Consider the following 15,673-nt stretch of genomic DNA (forward strand, 5'->3'; position numbering starts at 1 on the left):
TCTTGTTGGGTTACATTTTTTATTATGATATTTAATTTATTTGCTGTTTTGTACAATGTATAATTCATATACTATTCTGAGCTTGGATATATGAGTTCAGACTACTGTTTAGCTTGATTACCTTTCTCTGGAGTTGGATATGAAAATTCTATCAGCTTATAACGCACAGGGTAAATTTCTGAGGTTTTGGAGAGAAAAAATAGCATCTTCACTGCTGGGAAATATGGTAGTTGAATGGATGAGTAGTGTTAAATTATATATGAAGCATGTATGTATGAGTGAATATTTCATAAAAAAAAAAAAAAATTATATTTCTGAGATACTTTTGTGAAGAAGCTTAAGCTGGTGGCTCTGTTATTTTGAATATGTAGCATATCAAATTTCAGAAATTTTGGTCTTAAAGAGGATTCTGAAACCAAATTGCAACCTCTGGAGACTGACTGATGCAGTTTTCAATGCAAAGACCCATGGTACAAGCAAACCACATGCCTAAAGGAAAGAAAAGAGAAGGAAAATGAGAAAACCTACATACCAGCTTCTTGAAGTATGTAAATTTGTAAGGCTGCCTCTTAAAGGATGTGAAATTGAGGCAAAATGAAAATGGTAAGGGAAAACCAAGGCTTGCCGGTAGAAGGAAAGGAATGTTTACCAAACCATGCAATATGAGGATTACTGACTTCCACAGTCAATGCAAATGGCTTCCGGATGGGTTTTACAAGGCCACCTGTATTAGTGACTAAGCCCCATTTAGAGTATAAACTTGCAATAGTGTATATACAGTATATTGTACACATTTATGAAATGTAATAATAATTCATAACTTTATTTTATGGAAGCATACACACTAATTTACTAAAAATAGAACATATTTTTTATATCATTTACCAGATTGGTTTTATATATGTTAACAGGCCTGGCAGTAGTTGTCTCCTCCTTCAAATTATACTGAAACTAGCAAGAGAATATGGAAAGTAATTGCCAAAAAACTTTCAATCTCCAATGTCTGACAGTTTGATGAACTAGAAGACTTCCTGTTCAGGAGAATTGTGACACACAAACATAAAATGTTCCAAAATATTTAAATACAACAATACAAATAATACAGGAAACTATGACTAAATAATGAGACTAAAGGTCATACTTATCAGGGTTACCCATCTTTCAACCAAAGTATCTGATGATACTGTGTAATGTAATTCAGAACTAGAACTGTACTTGCAGTCTATAAATATTCAAGTGTAGTGACTGCCCAGCTGTTGTTATACACAGCAAAACATCATTATCATCACTATAAAAGCAATACTGTATAGGCAACACAGGCATCACTACATGCAAGGCTGATGGTAGGGAGAGGGCAGAATTATGGGCTTTGGGCACTGATATGAACAGTACAGCCAATTTACCTATTATTATTAATGTTGTGTAATTGTAGAATTAAAGTACTGTAGTATATATGAACATTTTATAAAGCTGCTGTTCAAATACTATGGTTGAATCAACTTAATATGTATATTTCTCAAAATGAATTGGAATGATGTAAAATAAAAATTCAAATGCTTGAGCCCATGTTTAAATTACAAAGGATGTGACTGGAGTTAGCCAAATCATACAAAAAATATATATTATTCCCTGGAAGTCTGCAGAGGTTGCTTCAGGAGAAGTATATTCTTAGACATCTATTAAAGAATATGGATTAGCTTCATTTATGTAGGTTATTAAAATTACTAGACACAGTGCATGTTTATAATGAGACACTGCATCACTCCACATCAGAAACTATGAATTAGGGACTCTGTTACAAAGGTAGTCCTCTGATGCCATTTAAGTGAAAAACCTTTATTCATAGAAGTTAAAGGAAGATTATTTGAGCTGAAACTACAAGAAAGAGAGTCCCTACTCATAAAAACATGAACACAAAATCTATTCAAGAACAACCTAAACAGCAGTCAGGCGAGTCCCATATCAAAATATGCCTTGGCACTCACCCGAACTGACTGGCATCGATGTGCTTGGTCCTGAGGCCAATTTCTCAATCCGGGATGTCCCTGACCATGTGACACCTCTCAGTTACACTAAAATTACCCTATTTATCTCTTGCCAAACATACAGGATTTCACTTGAACACACTAATCCATCTATTTTTATTACTTTTAAATGTCAACATAAGCTTTGTTTGGTGATATCATTCACATAAACATTAAGGGATTTGTAATTGCCAAAAATTACACAAAATAAAAATGGAAAATTTTTATATGACTATCACTTATTAAAGATTTTGCATCACTGGAAAATTTTCTTGGAAATTTCTATTTAGAAAACAGTGATCACTGCATGAATAAGTAAATGTAGTTACCTGGTTATCAGTTAAATAACAGAATTTTAAAATTGGAGGACATAAACGTGCAAGAGTACATTTAAAGCAACAGATAAAATGTGATGTGCCCACTAAGTCATTACAACATACTAATTACAAATTCTGACATTAAACCCCTTTCACTTCATGAATTATAAAAATCTCTTCATTATTTCATTATATATGAATATAACTTGCACCACAAAAATTCAGACTTGATGGGATGTTAATGATAAGAATTAATTATGCCATTTGAAATACAGCCAGTCATCCAAAATAAATGGTGTATGCAATTTTGTCCACTATTAACTGTTCCTTTGTTTGTTGCCATAACCTTTAAAATGCATCTTTTTTTAATGAAATTATGACCAATCAAATTGATAGAGAAAACTTATGTCACAACTAGTTGAAGTTTCCTTGTGATTGTCAAAAGGCATCTAAGCAGCCCTCACTCTGGTCTTCAAGATTCACTTGTACTGTATTTCTATTATTTTTCCTTAGGATTCAAATGACTTATAGTGCATCTCCATAGTCTGTCTCCAATAGGATTTGTTTAACTTGGGGAATACTTAATTTTTTAATGGCCATATTTGATTTCTGTCATTAATGTTATTAGATTTGATCAAATCTAATTTGGTTATAATTACAACCATTACCAACTACTACACTCAAGTTTTCAAGATTTTTTTCTAAGCCCTTACTGGAGGCCAGGAGTTTTTGCTGAAATAGCTGTCCTTGTTAATGCCAGAAGTCATCTGTTGCATTTATGGTACCAGAGTAAAGATTACCAACAAAATATCCACCAACATAACTAGAATGGGTCAGATGTTGGCCAAACTTGCTTGATGGAACCGAGTGGATTTCAGGAATTCAATCACCTCTGCTCTAATGATCTGTTGGAAAACCACATAGAACGCCAAGAGTTTTATCCCCAGAACCAGATCATCCCTGGAAATCCAAGGGGCAACTGTATGGGAGGGTTCCACCCTCGAGATATCTATATAAGTAGTCTGTTGATACTCCTCAGGTCCAAGTCCAAACATTTTTGGGTGGTTGATTTCCATTGCTAGCTTTAGTTATGAACTCCAATTCCAGCAATTGTATTCCTTCTCAATAACCAAGACAGTGAAAAGAATTAGTTAAAATGGTTACATATGAAGACAAAGAGAAGGACAGCAAAAAGATCTGAAAAAGCAATTGGGGGAACTACCCAACAGTTGAACTAGATAGTAGGAGTAGTTAGAGCAGTTAGGCAGCATGCTGGAAGAAAGCTACTAAATTCAGAAAAAGAGGACATAATAAGGAGAAAGAAGGTAGGAATCCTTGCCAAAAGCAAGGATTCAAAGCCTGATGAGACTACCCAAATAAAAGATTAGGCCATCGGGCACCTGCTATTGGTCCCTAAGCCTTCCCTCTAACAACAATGTCACCTAGTATTCAGGAGGGTTTACATCACAGTGTTGATATTGTTTACTATGTGGACGTTCTCAAACAAGTTGAAAATCACCACAAACAGATGTAGAATAGTGTCTGTGTAGTTGGAAAAAAAGGGTATTCTGATTAATGGATAACCAGCCACGTAGTTTTTGCTTCACAATTCAGCTTTAAAATAAACAAAGGATAAGGATTAGAAATATATAAACTTTTCTTTAAACTAAATTAGAAAGTATCTTTACAACAAATGATAAATAATTCTGGAATATTTATTGAGGTTAAGCATTTAATTATGCAACTTCAACCAACCATACCTCCCATTCCTGCTTCATTGTTAAACCATTATTGATAACCTCCTTAGGGGGGATACTGCAATCAGTGGAGTTCACACAATGCACTTTAGGCATTACTTATGGTTGTTTGCAGCAACCTCTCAGCCCCTAGCTGCTCCCACTTTTTAGACTTATAATTTACCTTCATTCCCATTTCTTTCATCAATCTTGCAGTATTTTTTTCTGGATCTATCTTGCTGTCCAACCACTTTCAAATAGCTGTAAGTGCCCCAGTGCTTGGCATTATAGCCTAAAGTTCATAAATCAAATGAAATAAATTTTTGGTAACAAAGTAAAATATTTGGAATGAATCTTAAAAAAAATGAGAAGTTCATTGGTCAATAAATACAGTACAGTAATACCTTGATCTTACACTTCGAGTTGCGTGAATTTACAGACAAGCGAACTTTTCACTGGAACCTAACTAATTGGCATACACGATTTTTTCACAGACACACGAAATTGCAAATGCCTCAAGATACCTTGCAGACGTGGTTATGTTTAATTTTTGAAGTAATTTATAAGTTTTCATGCTTTTATGCGTAAAATTTATATTTTTTATTTTTGTATATAAATACTGTAGGACACTAGCATACCTTAGTTAAAATACAGTAAAATCAATCAAAATCACAAAACAGCTGTTGATATAAACACCCCTCTCTCTCTCTCTCTCTGAGATAAGAGAGAGATTTTTTATGCATATAAGTTTCCATGCTTTTATGTGTAAAATTTATATTTTTTATTTTTGTATATAAATACTGTATGACACTAGCATACCTTAGTTAAAATACAGTAAAATCAATCAAATCCACAAAACAGCTGTTGATATGAACATTCTCTCTCTCTCTCTCTCTCTGAGATAAGAGAGAGATTTTTATGCATATGTAACAAGTATGTTTGTTTTGTATACTGTAGTTTTATAAATAAATGTGACATTGCTTTGCTATTAATTTTTTCATATTTTCCATACTATAATTACAACTTTTTGCATTTGTACAGTAAATTATTTAAAATTTTAAACAATACATATCGATTCCCAGTCTTTTCTCAGATTCTTCGGAGCGAGGGGTGTAATTAACTACCAATTATCTTGACATATTGACCACAGAGGGGTGGACGTGTTGCCCATAGATGGTCATAAGAATACTGAAAAATCTCTCACGAATTTCCATCTTTTGATATCTAACGTAAGAATAACTTAACAAAATTGTTCTCCCTTTAGGTGTCATAAATCATGACTAAATTCCCTCTTGATATATAAGAACAAACACTCTCTCTCTCTCTCTCTCTCTCTCTCTCTCTCTCTCTCTCGTTATTCTCTGTCTCTGTAATAATTCAGAAATAATTTCACTCTATGTGTAACATAAGAATAAGAACAATCTCTCTCTCTCTCTCTCTCTCTCTCGGTACTGTAATGAAATATGAATTACAGTATGGTATTAAGCTGACTTTTAAATGAAATTAAAATGCTTTAGGAGCATGATTTTGTCATATTTAGGGTTTAAGCTAGAAGTAAGCATTTATAGTACTGAATGTATTAGCATTTTTTAGTGACTGTACCAAACTTACACGAATCCTCACCTTACACGAGGGGTTCTGAAACCTAACCTCACATAAGTTCGAGGTATTACTGTACACAAAGAAACCAAATTCTTAAATTCCAATGAAAAGAGTGTGATTAGTAATCACATCATTTTCCAAAGCCTTATACCTTACAGTTTTATGAGTGCATTTACTACAAATTACTAGGTTTTGGAATAAGCCAGGAAGCATGAGAATTCCAAATAGTAGTTAATTGAGGGAGCTACATATAATGCTGCTACTTGCCTAATTTGCATATATTTATGAGAAGAAAAGAGAGGAAATTCTGTTCTGGGGACAGGAACATGTCTTATGACGAAGGTAAAATATGCAGCATGTTCAAGTCTTCTTATGGAAAATTACCATTAAAAAAAAAATTATGATAAGAACATGCCATGTTTGCTAGAGTAACCTTGAGATGAGTGCCAATCTTAAATATAAATGAGCATGAAGATGGACTGTGTCAAAGGAAGAAAAGAGCTTATTATGCAAAGAAGGCAGTTAAATCCAATCACTTGATTTTGAAATTATCATACATCTAATAGTTAACAAGTTTCTGAAGACAAGAATTTCATACCAGTATTTTTAACACCCCAAGCCAATCTGCAGAAACTTCTGGAGGGACAAGTGATTGGGATATGCTAGTGGAAAACCTTGTGATCAAGGAAAACACACCAAAAGTTTATCAAGAATCTGCCATACCTGGCAGAAACTTAACTTCCTGAATACTGGACATCAGTACAGACTTGGCTCTGATAGGTCAAGAGTGGCCCACCTTCCATGAAGATAAATACAAGGAGGAGACTGCCACTAATAACTATCATTCATGCCATGGGAAAATAATGAGATCCCCAAGGATTTACTCATGCTGGGAAGGATGGGACAAGAAGAGGAGAGGACTAAAAGGAAAAACAGGAGCTGACTAGGAGACTGGAGATTGCACACCAAGGGCAGAACTACCTACCGCAGTAGTTTGCATAGCAGGCACCAGGAATGAACTCTGGACACACCAACCAGCTTGAGAGGAGTAAGGAGCACTCGTTTTCTGAGCATCCAAACATACCAGGAAAATATGAACAAAGGAGACAATAATGTATTTTTAACTGGTTTCATTGGAGTAATTCCTGTGTCCCAGCCAAAGTACTTCTTCTTTTAAAGACAATAAACACTTTGTTTTTTATAATTTAAAAAATTAACCCACACATATTTTGAAACAATGGAGATTCTTTCATTAGCTGTTGGAAGGGAACAATCCACCTTGTCATTCATTTACAAGGGGTGTACAAGAGGAAAAAATTAAAACATTCATCAACAGGTCAGTTTGTATCATATATGTAATAGGTTTACAAATAAATATAAACATTTACATATTAATGTAATGTAAGTAAAACCATGATATTAATTACAAAAAAAATGAGGTTTTGTTTATATTTGTTAACATTCCTGTTTATATCTGAATGAAATTTTAATTGCATAATTGTAAACTTATCTAAAGTGAAGTTACAGATATTTTGCAAAATATGAAGGCTTCTGCAGTTTTCCTTTTTTCACCACATTGTTTCCGAAAGTTGAAAAGGAGTTGTGTAGATAAATATATTGAAATAGTGTACTGTTGACATTACCTCATGTATATATATATATTGCTTTTCTTTCCATGTTCATTAGTCTCTTATATATGACATTGATTTTACTATACTGCATAGTAAAAATGCATGGTCTGGACATAAACTTTCGTAAAATGTTTGTGGTTCCATAAATGCCTGTGTTGTATCATTTGCTCAGTAACTTGTCATGATAAGTTCATGACTGGTTTTTAGTTCCTCGTTGGAAGGGTCGGTACCATTCTCGGCTAGCACGTTGCTGGCTCACGTTCGAGTCTCCGACCGGGCAATGAAGAATTAGAGGAATTTATTTCTGGTGATACAAATTCATTTCTCGTTGTAATGTGGTTTAATGTGGTTCGGATTCCACAATAAGCTGTAGGTCCCGTTGCTAGGTAACCAATTGGTTCTTAGCCACGTAAAATAAAATCTAATCCTTCGGGCCAGCCCTAGGAGAGCTGTTAATCAGCTCAGTGGTCTGGTAAACTAAAGTATACTTTATTTGTAACTATAAAAAGGTTTATCTTCTGTAATGAATATATTTCTTCACCTAAATATTGTATTTCACACATGTCATTGTATATGTATGTATCAGTATACTGTACCAGCAATGTCACTTAGTTTGTTCCTACATGAATACAAACCCTCGGTCATTACATAGATGGTATTAACTTTCAGCGAGCTGGAAATCCAGCCATTAAACTTTTGCAAGGTGGTTATGACAATAGCTATCAATGGTAGGGGCAGAAGTACCGTTCACCAAGTTGGTGTGCATTCAATTCTATGCAGTTTTCTTTTGGCCGCCGTCTGATATAGACGTGCGTTTCTTTCTCCAACCTGCCGTTCGACTACCTCTTCTGTGTTTGAATATATTTGTTTTTATAATATATTGTTTATATTTTTTTTATACTTTGCATATATTGATATATTTAAACATTTCAATGTTTTTCTGTCTCACTAATGACATACAGTGTTCACATATTCTTGCTACACAGCCATATTGACTTGTTTTAGCCTATACTGTATAAGTTTTGAAGCCTTTCTCCTTATATATCATTTCACTTACTTTTTTGTTGCCTTTTCGTATTTACACAAACCCAAAACCTATCTCCTTGGTGCTTGTTTTGTGTACGTATTCTACCTATCTCCTTGGTGTTTGTTTTGTGTAAGTATTCTGTTTTCTTTATTCACGTAACTGTGGAAAGTTGGAGGGATAGTTTCCAGCTCTTGAACAAGTAATATTTTTTATTTTCAACTGCAAAATTTTTTAGATTGTTGTAATGTATTAGTCTTTTAGATGTTGTGTAGATTGAGAGGATTGAGACAAGGCGGGTTTTTTGTGTTTCCAGGCGAGGGTTTCATACAAGGATACTTCTTGCCTAAACCTAGCAAGTTTTCCCCCCTCTCCCTCAACATGGAGGTTGATGTCACAAGATCTTTGACAGTGCGTTTGGTCCCCGATTGCTCTCCAGGACCAGTGGAAGTTCCTGTCTCTGGTTCTTATCTTGTTTCTTGCCCCATCTTTGTGGGGAGAGGAGGGGGGGGGAGTTGAAGGTTCACTCCCTTCCCTTCTGTGAATGTCGTTCTTGGCCTCCTGAGCAGCGGAGGATTTTTGCCAAGAAGAAGCATCAGAGAGGAAGAAGGCACCATCTTGGAAGGGGTTTTCTCCTCATTCAATGGCCGCCTCTCAGTCTCCTATGCCCAATCTTCCTCCAGGTGTTTTTTCTTCCTTGGAAGATTTTGGCCCTTTCCATTCTTCCATAGCTTCGATTTTGGAAGTTTCGGGAGGGGGGTCAGGAGATATTATCTGTCTGGCTATCCCTGCTCTCTTGGGGGGAGGTTTCAGGATCAGAGGCTCAGAAGATGGCTGGCATCTGGGCTTCTCTGGGCCTTCCAGGAATACCAACCTTTGGTGGCCTATCGTCCCATTTCTTGTCCTCAATTTCCCGTGTCATCTGCCTCAACAGTTGCCTGCCTATTTGCACTCCCCTTAGCTGTTCCAGGATTTTTGGTTCCAATGATGCCACATCAGTCTTTGGTGTACTCTGACCAGTGTTTTGAGTCGGCAGCTGCAGTGGCTAACCCGTTCACCTTTACATAGACCTATGGTTCCGGATTTGTGGGTAGTATATCCCACCCAAAGTTTTGAACCCCCTTCTGCAGTAGTGACTGCTACCCCTTCTCCATCGACAGCATATCCCTCTTAGAGCTTTGGAACCCCTTCCATGGTGGTGGCTTCTTCTGCTCAGCAATGTATCTCTTGCAAAGCTTTGGACCCCCTACTGATGCTCTCATGAAAGCAGTGGTTGACAGAATCGACATCGTTTTTTGAGAGAAGTTCACCCATGTTGTGAAGAAGTGTCACAGGTCTCCGTCTCTATCTACTCCTCCATCATTTTCCTTCTCTTCTTCTCCATCTTTGTCCAACCACGGCCGTGATTCTCCCGTCTCGCTGATGAGGGGGTGTCACTTCCAGCTACTTCTCGTCCATCAGTTTTTCACTCCAAGCAGAGATCAGGGATAGGAAAATCTACAGCAGTGTCGTCTTCCCCTGTTCGTGTTCTTAAGAAGGATGATAAGGCTCCTGTTAAGAAATCCTGTGTTGTGAAGGCTTCAGAAGTTCAGCCATTTCCTTCTGGGTCCCGCAATCCTATGACGCACGTGTGAGATTCTACATGGTCGTGGATGTGTTTCCAGCCTAGACTGTTGTCACCTCGTCGCTTGCATGTCTGTGACATTAATCCTTGTCATTCCAGAACTCCTCCCTCTTCATGCTCCCCCAGGAGGCCATCTGATCATTGTTCCAGCTCCCACGACCATGTCCTGTTGTACCTCCACATCCGTGGAGACATGCACGTACATGCAGTTAGTTCAACCCAGTCGGCCATTCAGCCTCACTCCTCAGTGTATTGTTGTCTCTCATGTTCACACTCTCCTAGGAAAAATCAGGTTCATTGTTCAAGTTTGCATCACCACGGACATGACAGCACGGACGTATGGACATATATCGACACACGGCCGGCCGTCGTACGTGGGGATATGAAAGTTGTCTCAGGACGGTGTTTTCAGGAATGGACCATCAACCTCGCTCACGTGAAGGTTTGGGAAGAGAACGGGATGGCCTACAGCCATGCCACATTGAAGCACCGATTCCCATCTGAGCACTGCCTCATTCAATTCTGTTGAGTGAAGAGCATTGATAGAACTTCTATGGACATCTATAAAGGCAACAACCCACATGCAAGTGCATCAACAGCACATCTGTGTAATGCCTTCCAATCATGTACATGTTTTAGCTTGATCATCTGGTAACGGATGTTGCCATACCATCTACATACAAGCGAGTGGGATCATTCTGCCAACTTTTATGTCCTTCATAACGTAAGTTGACGGGGTCTTATTCATCGGTAGTGGTCAGCCTCCGTTTTCAATAAACATCCACTTCACCAAACGAATGGCCAACGTATTTGGACGAATGGATAGTTCTCCCAGACATTTCCGACATAAGTTATGCCCTTCGTCGGTCATTTTCATCATGGTACCCAACGTCCTTTTCATATTGCCTACAATTGAACAAATGAATTAGTTCTGTCAGACCCATATGGCCTTCATTGCAGGAATTGACAGTCTTTCTATTGTGTTCAGCCAGAGACTTCAGCATTTTTCAAGTAGTAAGAAATCTCTGTTTCATCGTTCACACTCAAACATTGACTCTGGATTTTTCCTTCACTAATATTAACCTTTGACTCCCTGAGCCAAGGTAGTTACAGTTCATCAGCAAGGATTTCTTAGGATTCCTGTTCATTTTTGACTACAGGTTGATTTTGTTTACAGTGAAGTTCTGTAGAAGCATACCATCCTACGCTTCTGAAACAGGAGTCAGTTCTGAGTGTGCAGGATTTTTTCCTTGTGCGATCAGAATTATTTTCTAGCTCCATAAATCTACAGATCTGGCCCACCCCTTGGTACAACAGCCTCAGCGTTCTCTCCTGCAATACTCTTCTTAGCCCAAGGATGAAGAATGATTCTTGAAGATGGAAAGGGGGGTCCTGGTCTTTGACAAGGTCTCCCCATTCCTTCCCATCCTTTCTCAGAGAGGTGAGACTACAACTATCCCCTTGGGGTGTTGTACACACTTCCCCTCCAGAGATACTTCGTGCCTCAAAGTATCAACCGAAGGGCATTCACCTACACTTCAAGAGGTTAGGTTGGGTACTTATCAAGAGGTTAGGTTGGGTACTTATCAAGAGGTTAGGTTGGGTACTTATCAAGAGGTTAGGTTGGGTACTTAACTTAACTTAGCCTAACCTAACTAGTTCTAGCCTAACCTTACCAGACCTGCATTTCAGTATCCTGGAACTACTTGTCTAATAGCATCAACCAGGAGGTAGTCTCCTGCTCTACAGGTTTGGTTGAGTACTTAGCCTAGCCTAACCTTAACACAACCTAGCCTAGCTTAAACTAAACCTAGCCTAACCTTACCTAATCTGCACCTATAACCTGGATCTTCTTAGCTCTCCAAGCTTCAGGATCTGAGGATAGGCATTCCATAATGTTGTTAAGGAACAGTACCATGGTAGTTCCTTAGGCTGCGTCCACACGATTGAACTTTGTTCAATGAACTTTGCTTCTTATCAAACAAAGACCAGTAAAGGTTATTATGCTGGTGGCCAAACAATGACAGTTGAGCAGTGTGAGCCTGGTGCTAATGGCAGCAAGAGTGATTGATGTGCGAGAAAATGGACCGATATATACATCGCTTCTCACATCCCAAAGGCATGGGTGTTGATGATATAACTATCAAGCTCAAAGTTAACTCACAAGACCAGGAAACCTTGGGCATGTTTAAATGTAGGGAATAACAGAAATGATAGTTCATTGACATAGATGAACAACGTAACTTCGTATATTAGACAACAACTTCTCTAAACCCATTTCCCAATCTTAACTAGCAACGAGCGAAGCCTTGTTACTTTGGTAATCATACGGAAAAACCTATACAGAACTTTGCCCAGTTTCTCCACTTCTGACGTCACATCAAATAAAGTTCGATGGTGTGGACACAGCTTTAGTCAACAAGAGGGGGGGACTAGTGTCCTATCATCTCCTCAACTGACGATGCGGATGCACGGGTTTAAAGTAGCATACGCAGTACGGTGGTCAACCAGACACATTCCATTAACAGTGCAGGTGCATGGGTTTGCAGTAACATGCTCAGCACAGCAGTCAGTCATACACATTCCAGGATGATGGATGTATGACAGGCAAGTTCAGTCACTAGGGTCAGTGTTAGCGGCAATTGGTCTTGACACCTCGACATTTTGAATTGTTTGATCTAGGAAGACAGTTAATTAGTCCTTCAGTCTAGACACTCCGAAGATGTCACTGTTTGGCTTTGTCTGTGTGGATTGTGTGCATTAACAGCCATCAACCATGCCACATTGAAAATATCACTTCTCGTCGGATCAACGAAGTTAGCAATGATTGGGGCAGGTCAGTACTTGGATAGGTGACCTTCTGGGGCACTGGATTCTGTTGACATCTAGGAGACATCTTTTGCATCCATGGTTAGAAATGTTGGGATTACAGTAGTCAGTACTTGGCTAAATGACCTAGAAACTACAGATGCTGTTGGCACCTAGGAGACATCTTTCGCATCCATGATTCAAGTCTTAGGCTTACAACTTCCCACCGTTTTGCCTGATTCGTTGGGAGATCAACAACACCTCCAAACTGAGTTCTGACAACTTGTTTTTGGTTCCTACTCAGTCAGGAAGTGGTGTCTAGGAACTCAATTTCTTTTGACTTGATGTAGTTAACACTCCTGTGAGGAGTGGGAGATGTAAGCAGTAGCTGCTGCTGCAATTACCAGTTGATCTACAACCTGAGGAGAGAATATTATGTGTGGATCTTAAGACAGTTTCAGGAGTCTCAGTGTCCAAACAGGCACTCCTTTGATATCAATGACACCAAGGTAGTGCCATGGTTACACTATCCTCCTCCAGAGATTTTTCATTCTTCGGAACATTGACCAGGGTGGCAGGCTCCTACACTTCCTTTCTTGGAACTTAATCACAGTTCGTTTTAGACTTTCAGGGGTCTCAAGATTCAAGACAGACACTCCTCGGTGTGATAGCAACGACACCATGATAGTGCCATGGTCAACAGAAGGTCCTAGTGTCCTTTCATCTACTCTATTGCAGTGCAAGTACACAGGCAGACAGAAGAACTTAAAGTACAGAGGCCAGCCAGACATCCCAAGCAAGATGAATGAAATTACAGTAATTATTCGCTGAAGTCAGGAGAGAAGGACAGTTGATCTTCGTACCTTGACTTCCGGAAATTTGTTCAACCTCTAAAGAAGCTTGATCATAGTCCTTTTCCCAACTTACTGAAGTTGGTACTGTTCTGTTCTGTCTTCTCACACCTTTGAATAAAGTAAGACATCTTTGGTATCCATTTACATCTGGAAGCTTATGTCTGTCGTCATTCTACAAGTTTCGAAGGTGATCAGTGAGATGGATCATTCCACTTCTATGATCCTGTGGTGCCAATGACAGTATGACATCTATGTGGTCTCCATAAAGACAAGACTTTCAACCCAGTGCCAACAACTCGTTCATTAGCTTCAAGTTGGCCGAGAAACAGTGTCCAAAGTCATTTCTCTGACTAGTGAGATGAGCAGACAAGGGTATCCAGCAACTTCCTGGTGGACATCAGTACGTTTCAGGCCAGATCTTTCAAGGCCAGGGGCATTGGCTTGTCCATCGCATTCAGGAAGAACTTGTCAGTCAAGTACTAGGATGGAATGTAATTGTGCAGATCACATTCATCTTTTACCTTGGGACATTGCCCATAGGTCCTTGGACTCCAGTTCCTTGGATCCTGTGGTACATGCTCAACAAGTCATGTAGTTCACTCAGCTCTTGAGGGACAGGTTGCATCACACCTAAGGTGTGCGGCTGCAAGGAGAAGGTGTGTGTGGGACTGGCCTCTTTCCTTTCTCCTGTCTTCCTTCCTCTTCCAATGGGCAGAGGAACAGTGAACGAGCTGTCAAGTGCTGGACTGGTGTGCATGCAGGTGATCTATAGTAGATGACTGAGTATTCTATTTATAATCTAGCTCAACAGTATTTGGATTAATAGATGCAAATCCTTCCTTCTCTCTAGCAAGGGGAGAGAGGGACTGACTGTGAGCAAACCAGTTAGTTATTCTTAGCTTTATAGTCTCTGACACTGTGGGTTCATCCAAACCTTTTCGAATCAAGGATATTACATTCCTTTAATTCAAAATGCCCAGAAGTCTGACAATTGAACATCTCTCTTGTTCAATAAGTTAGAGGTATGGTCTCCTTCCTTTGCTCTTTCATGACCAGGAAGAGAGTACCCAGGTGAGCCAAACTACCAATCAGTTCAGATTTAATCGGAATCCCCCCTCCAAAAGTAAGTCTCCCATATGTGAAGACTTAGGGGTCTGTAATCATGTAGGAGCAAATGACAAATATTTTACGTGATTTGTATTTTTCCTAACATACAAACCTGAGGTCTTTACATAAAGGGCCCACCTCTTTCTCTTGCCTGGGCCAAAAGGTAAACTGTGTACCATAACCACCTTGCAAAGTATAACGGCGAGGTTTCCAGCTCGCTGAAAGTTAATCCCATATGTAAAGACCTCAGGTTTGTATGTTAGGAAAAATACAAATTACTTAAAAAATTTGTCATTTTGTGTCAGTAGTTGATTAAAGCAACACATGAATAAAAGACTTACAGTGTGTTGGTTATCTGTGAACACTATATTTTAGATAATTAATTTTAGATAATTTTAGGGCATCTAATAAGGGTATAATGTCTTTGTTATCAGTGTCAACTTTGAACTCATAGGTTGATGCAAGAAATTAAGATTAACAAAAAAAGTAATCAGGTCATCAGATACCACAGTACAGGCAGTCTCCCGTTATTGGCGGGCTCGGATATCGGTGATCCGGTTTTTCGGCACTTGTCTAGCTTTGGCGCTGATATGCACCAATAATCGCGGTTGGCACCAATACATGCCTAACAGAGGTGCCGATAACTAAAAATTGCTGAGTTTTGGTTATCAGCGATTTTTGCTTAGTCACACCGTCGGAACGGAACGTCCGCCAATAACCAGGGGCTACCTGTACTGCAAACATATCAGTAGTGATATTGGTACTACAATGTCAAATTAAAATTTACAATAACTGGCAGTTACACAGCCTGAAAGCATCCCATATGAAGAAAGTTAAATTCTGAAACTTTCTTTGTAAACAGGCTACATTATTGTAAACAAACTTATGATGAACCATAGCAGACTCTATTCTCCCAAGTGTTCATGAAGATTCTTTTTCAAAAATA

At 38.6% G+C, this 15,673-nt stretch overlaps 1 protein-coding gene across 50 annotated transcripts in view; it reads right to left on the minus strand.

The window, feature by feature from the left end:
- Window positions 1–15,673, minus strand: part of l(1)G0196 (inositol hexakisphosphate and diphosphoinositol-pentakisphosphate kinase) — a 525,389-nt gene that overhangs the window by 39,791 nt on the left and 469,925 nt on the right. For 31 of the 50 annotated variants that reach the window (XM_067124577.1, XM_067124552.1, XM_067124555.1 and 28 more), the window contains one exon: window positions 6,665–6,745. The exons of the other annotated variants lie outside the window; for them this stretch is intronic. In XM_067124577.1, coding sequence (XP_066980678.1) covers window positions 6,665–6,745 — 81 coding nt within the window. The remainder of the gene's footprint in view (window positions 1–6,664; window positions 6,746–15,673) is intronic. 50 annotated transcript variants of the gene reach the window in all.

This window comes from Macrobrachium rosenbergii, chromosome 22 (genome assembly GCF_040412425.1).
Source record: "Macrobrachium rosenbergii isolate ZJJX-2024 chromosome 22, ASM4041242v1, whole genome shotgun sequence".
Lineage (NCBI taxonomy): Eukaryota > Metazoa > Arthropoda > Malacostraca > Decapoda > Palaemonidae > Macrobrachium > Macrobrachium rosenbergii.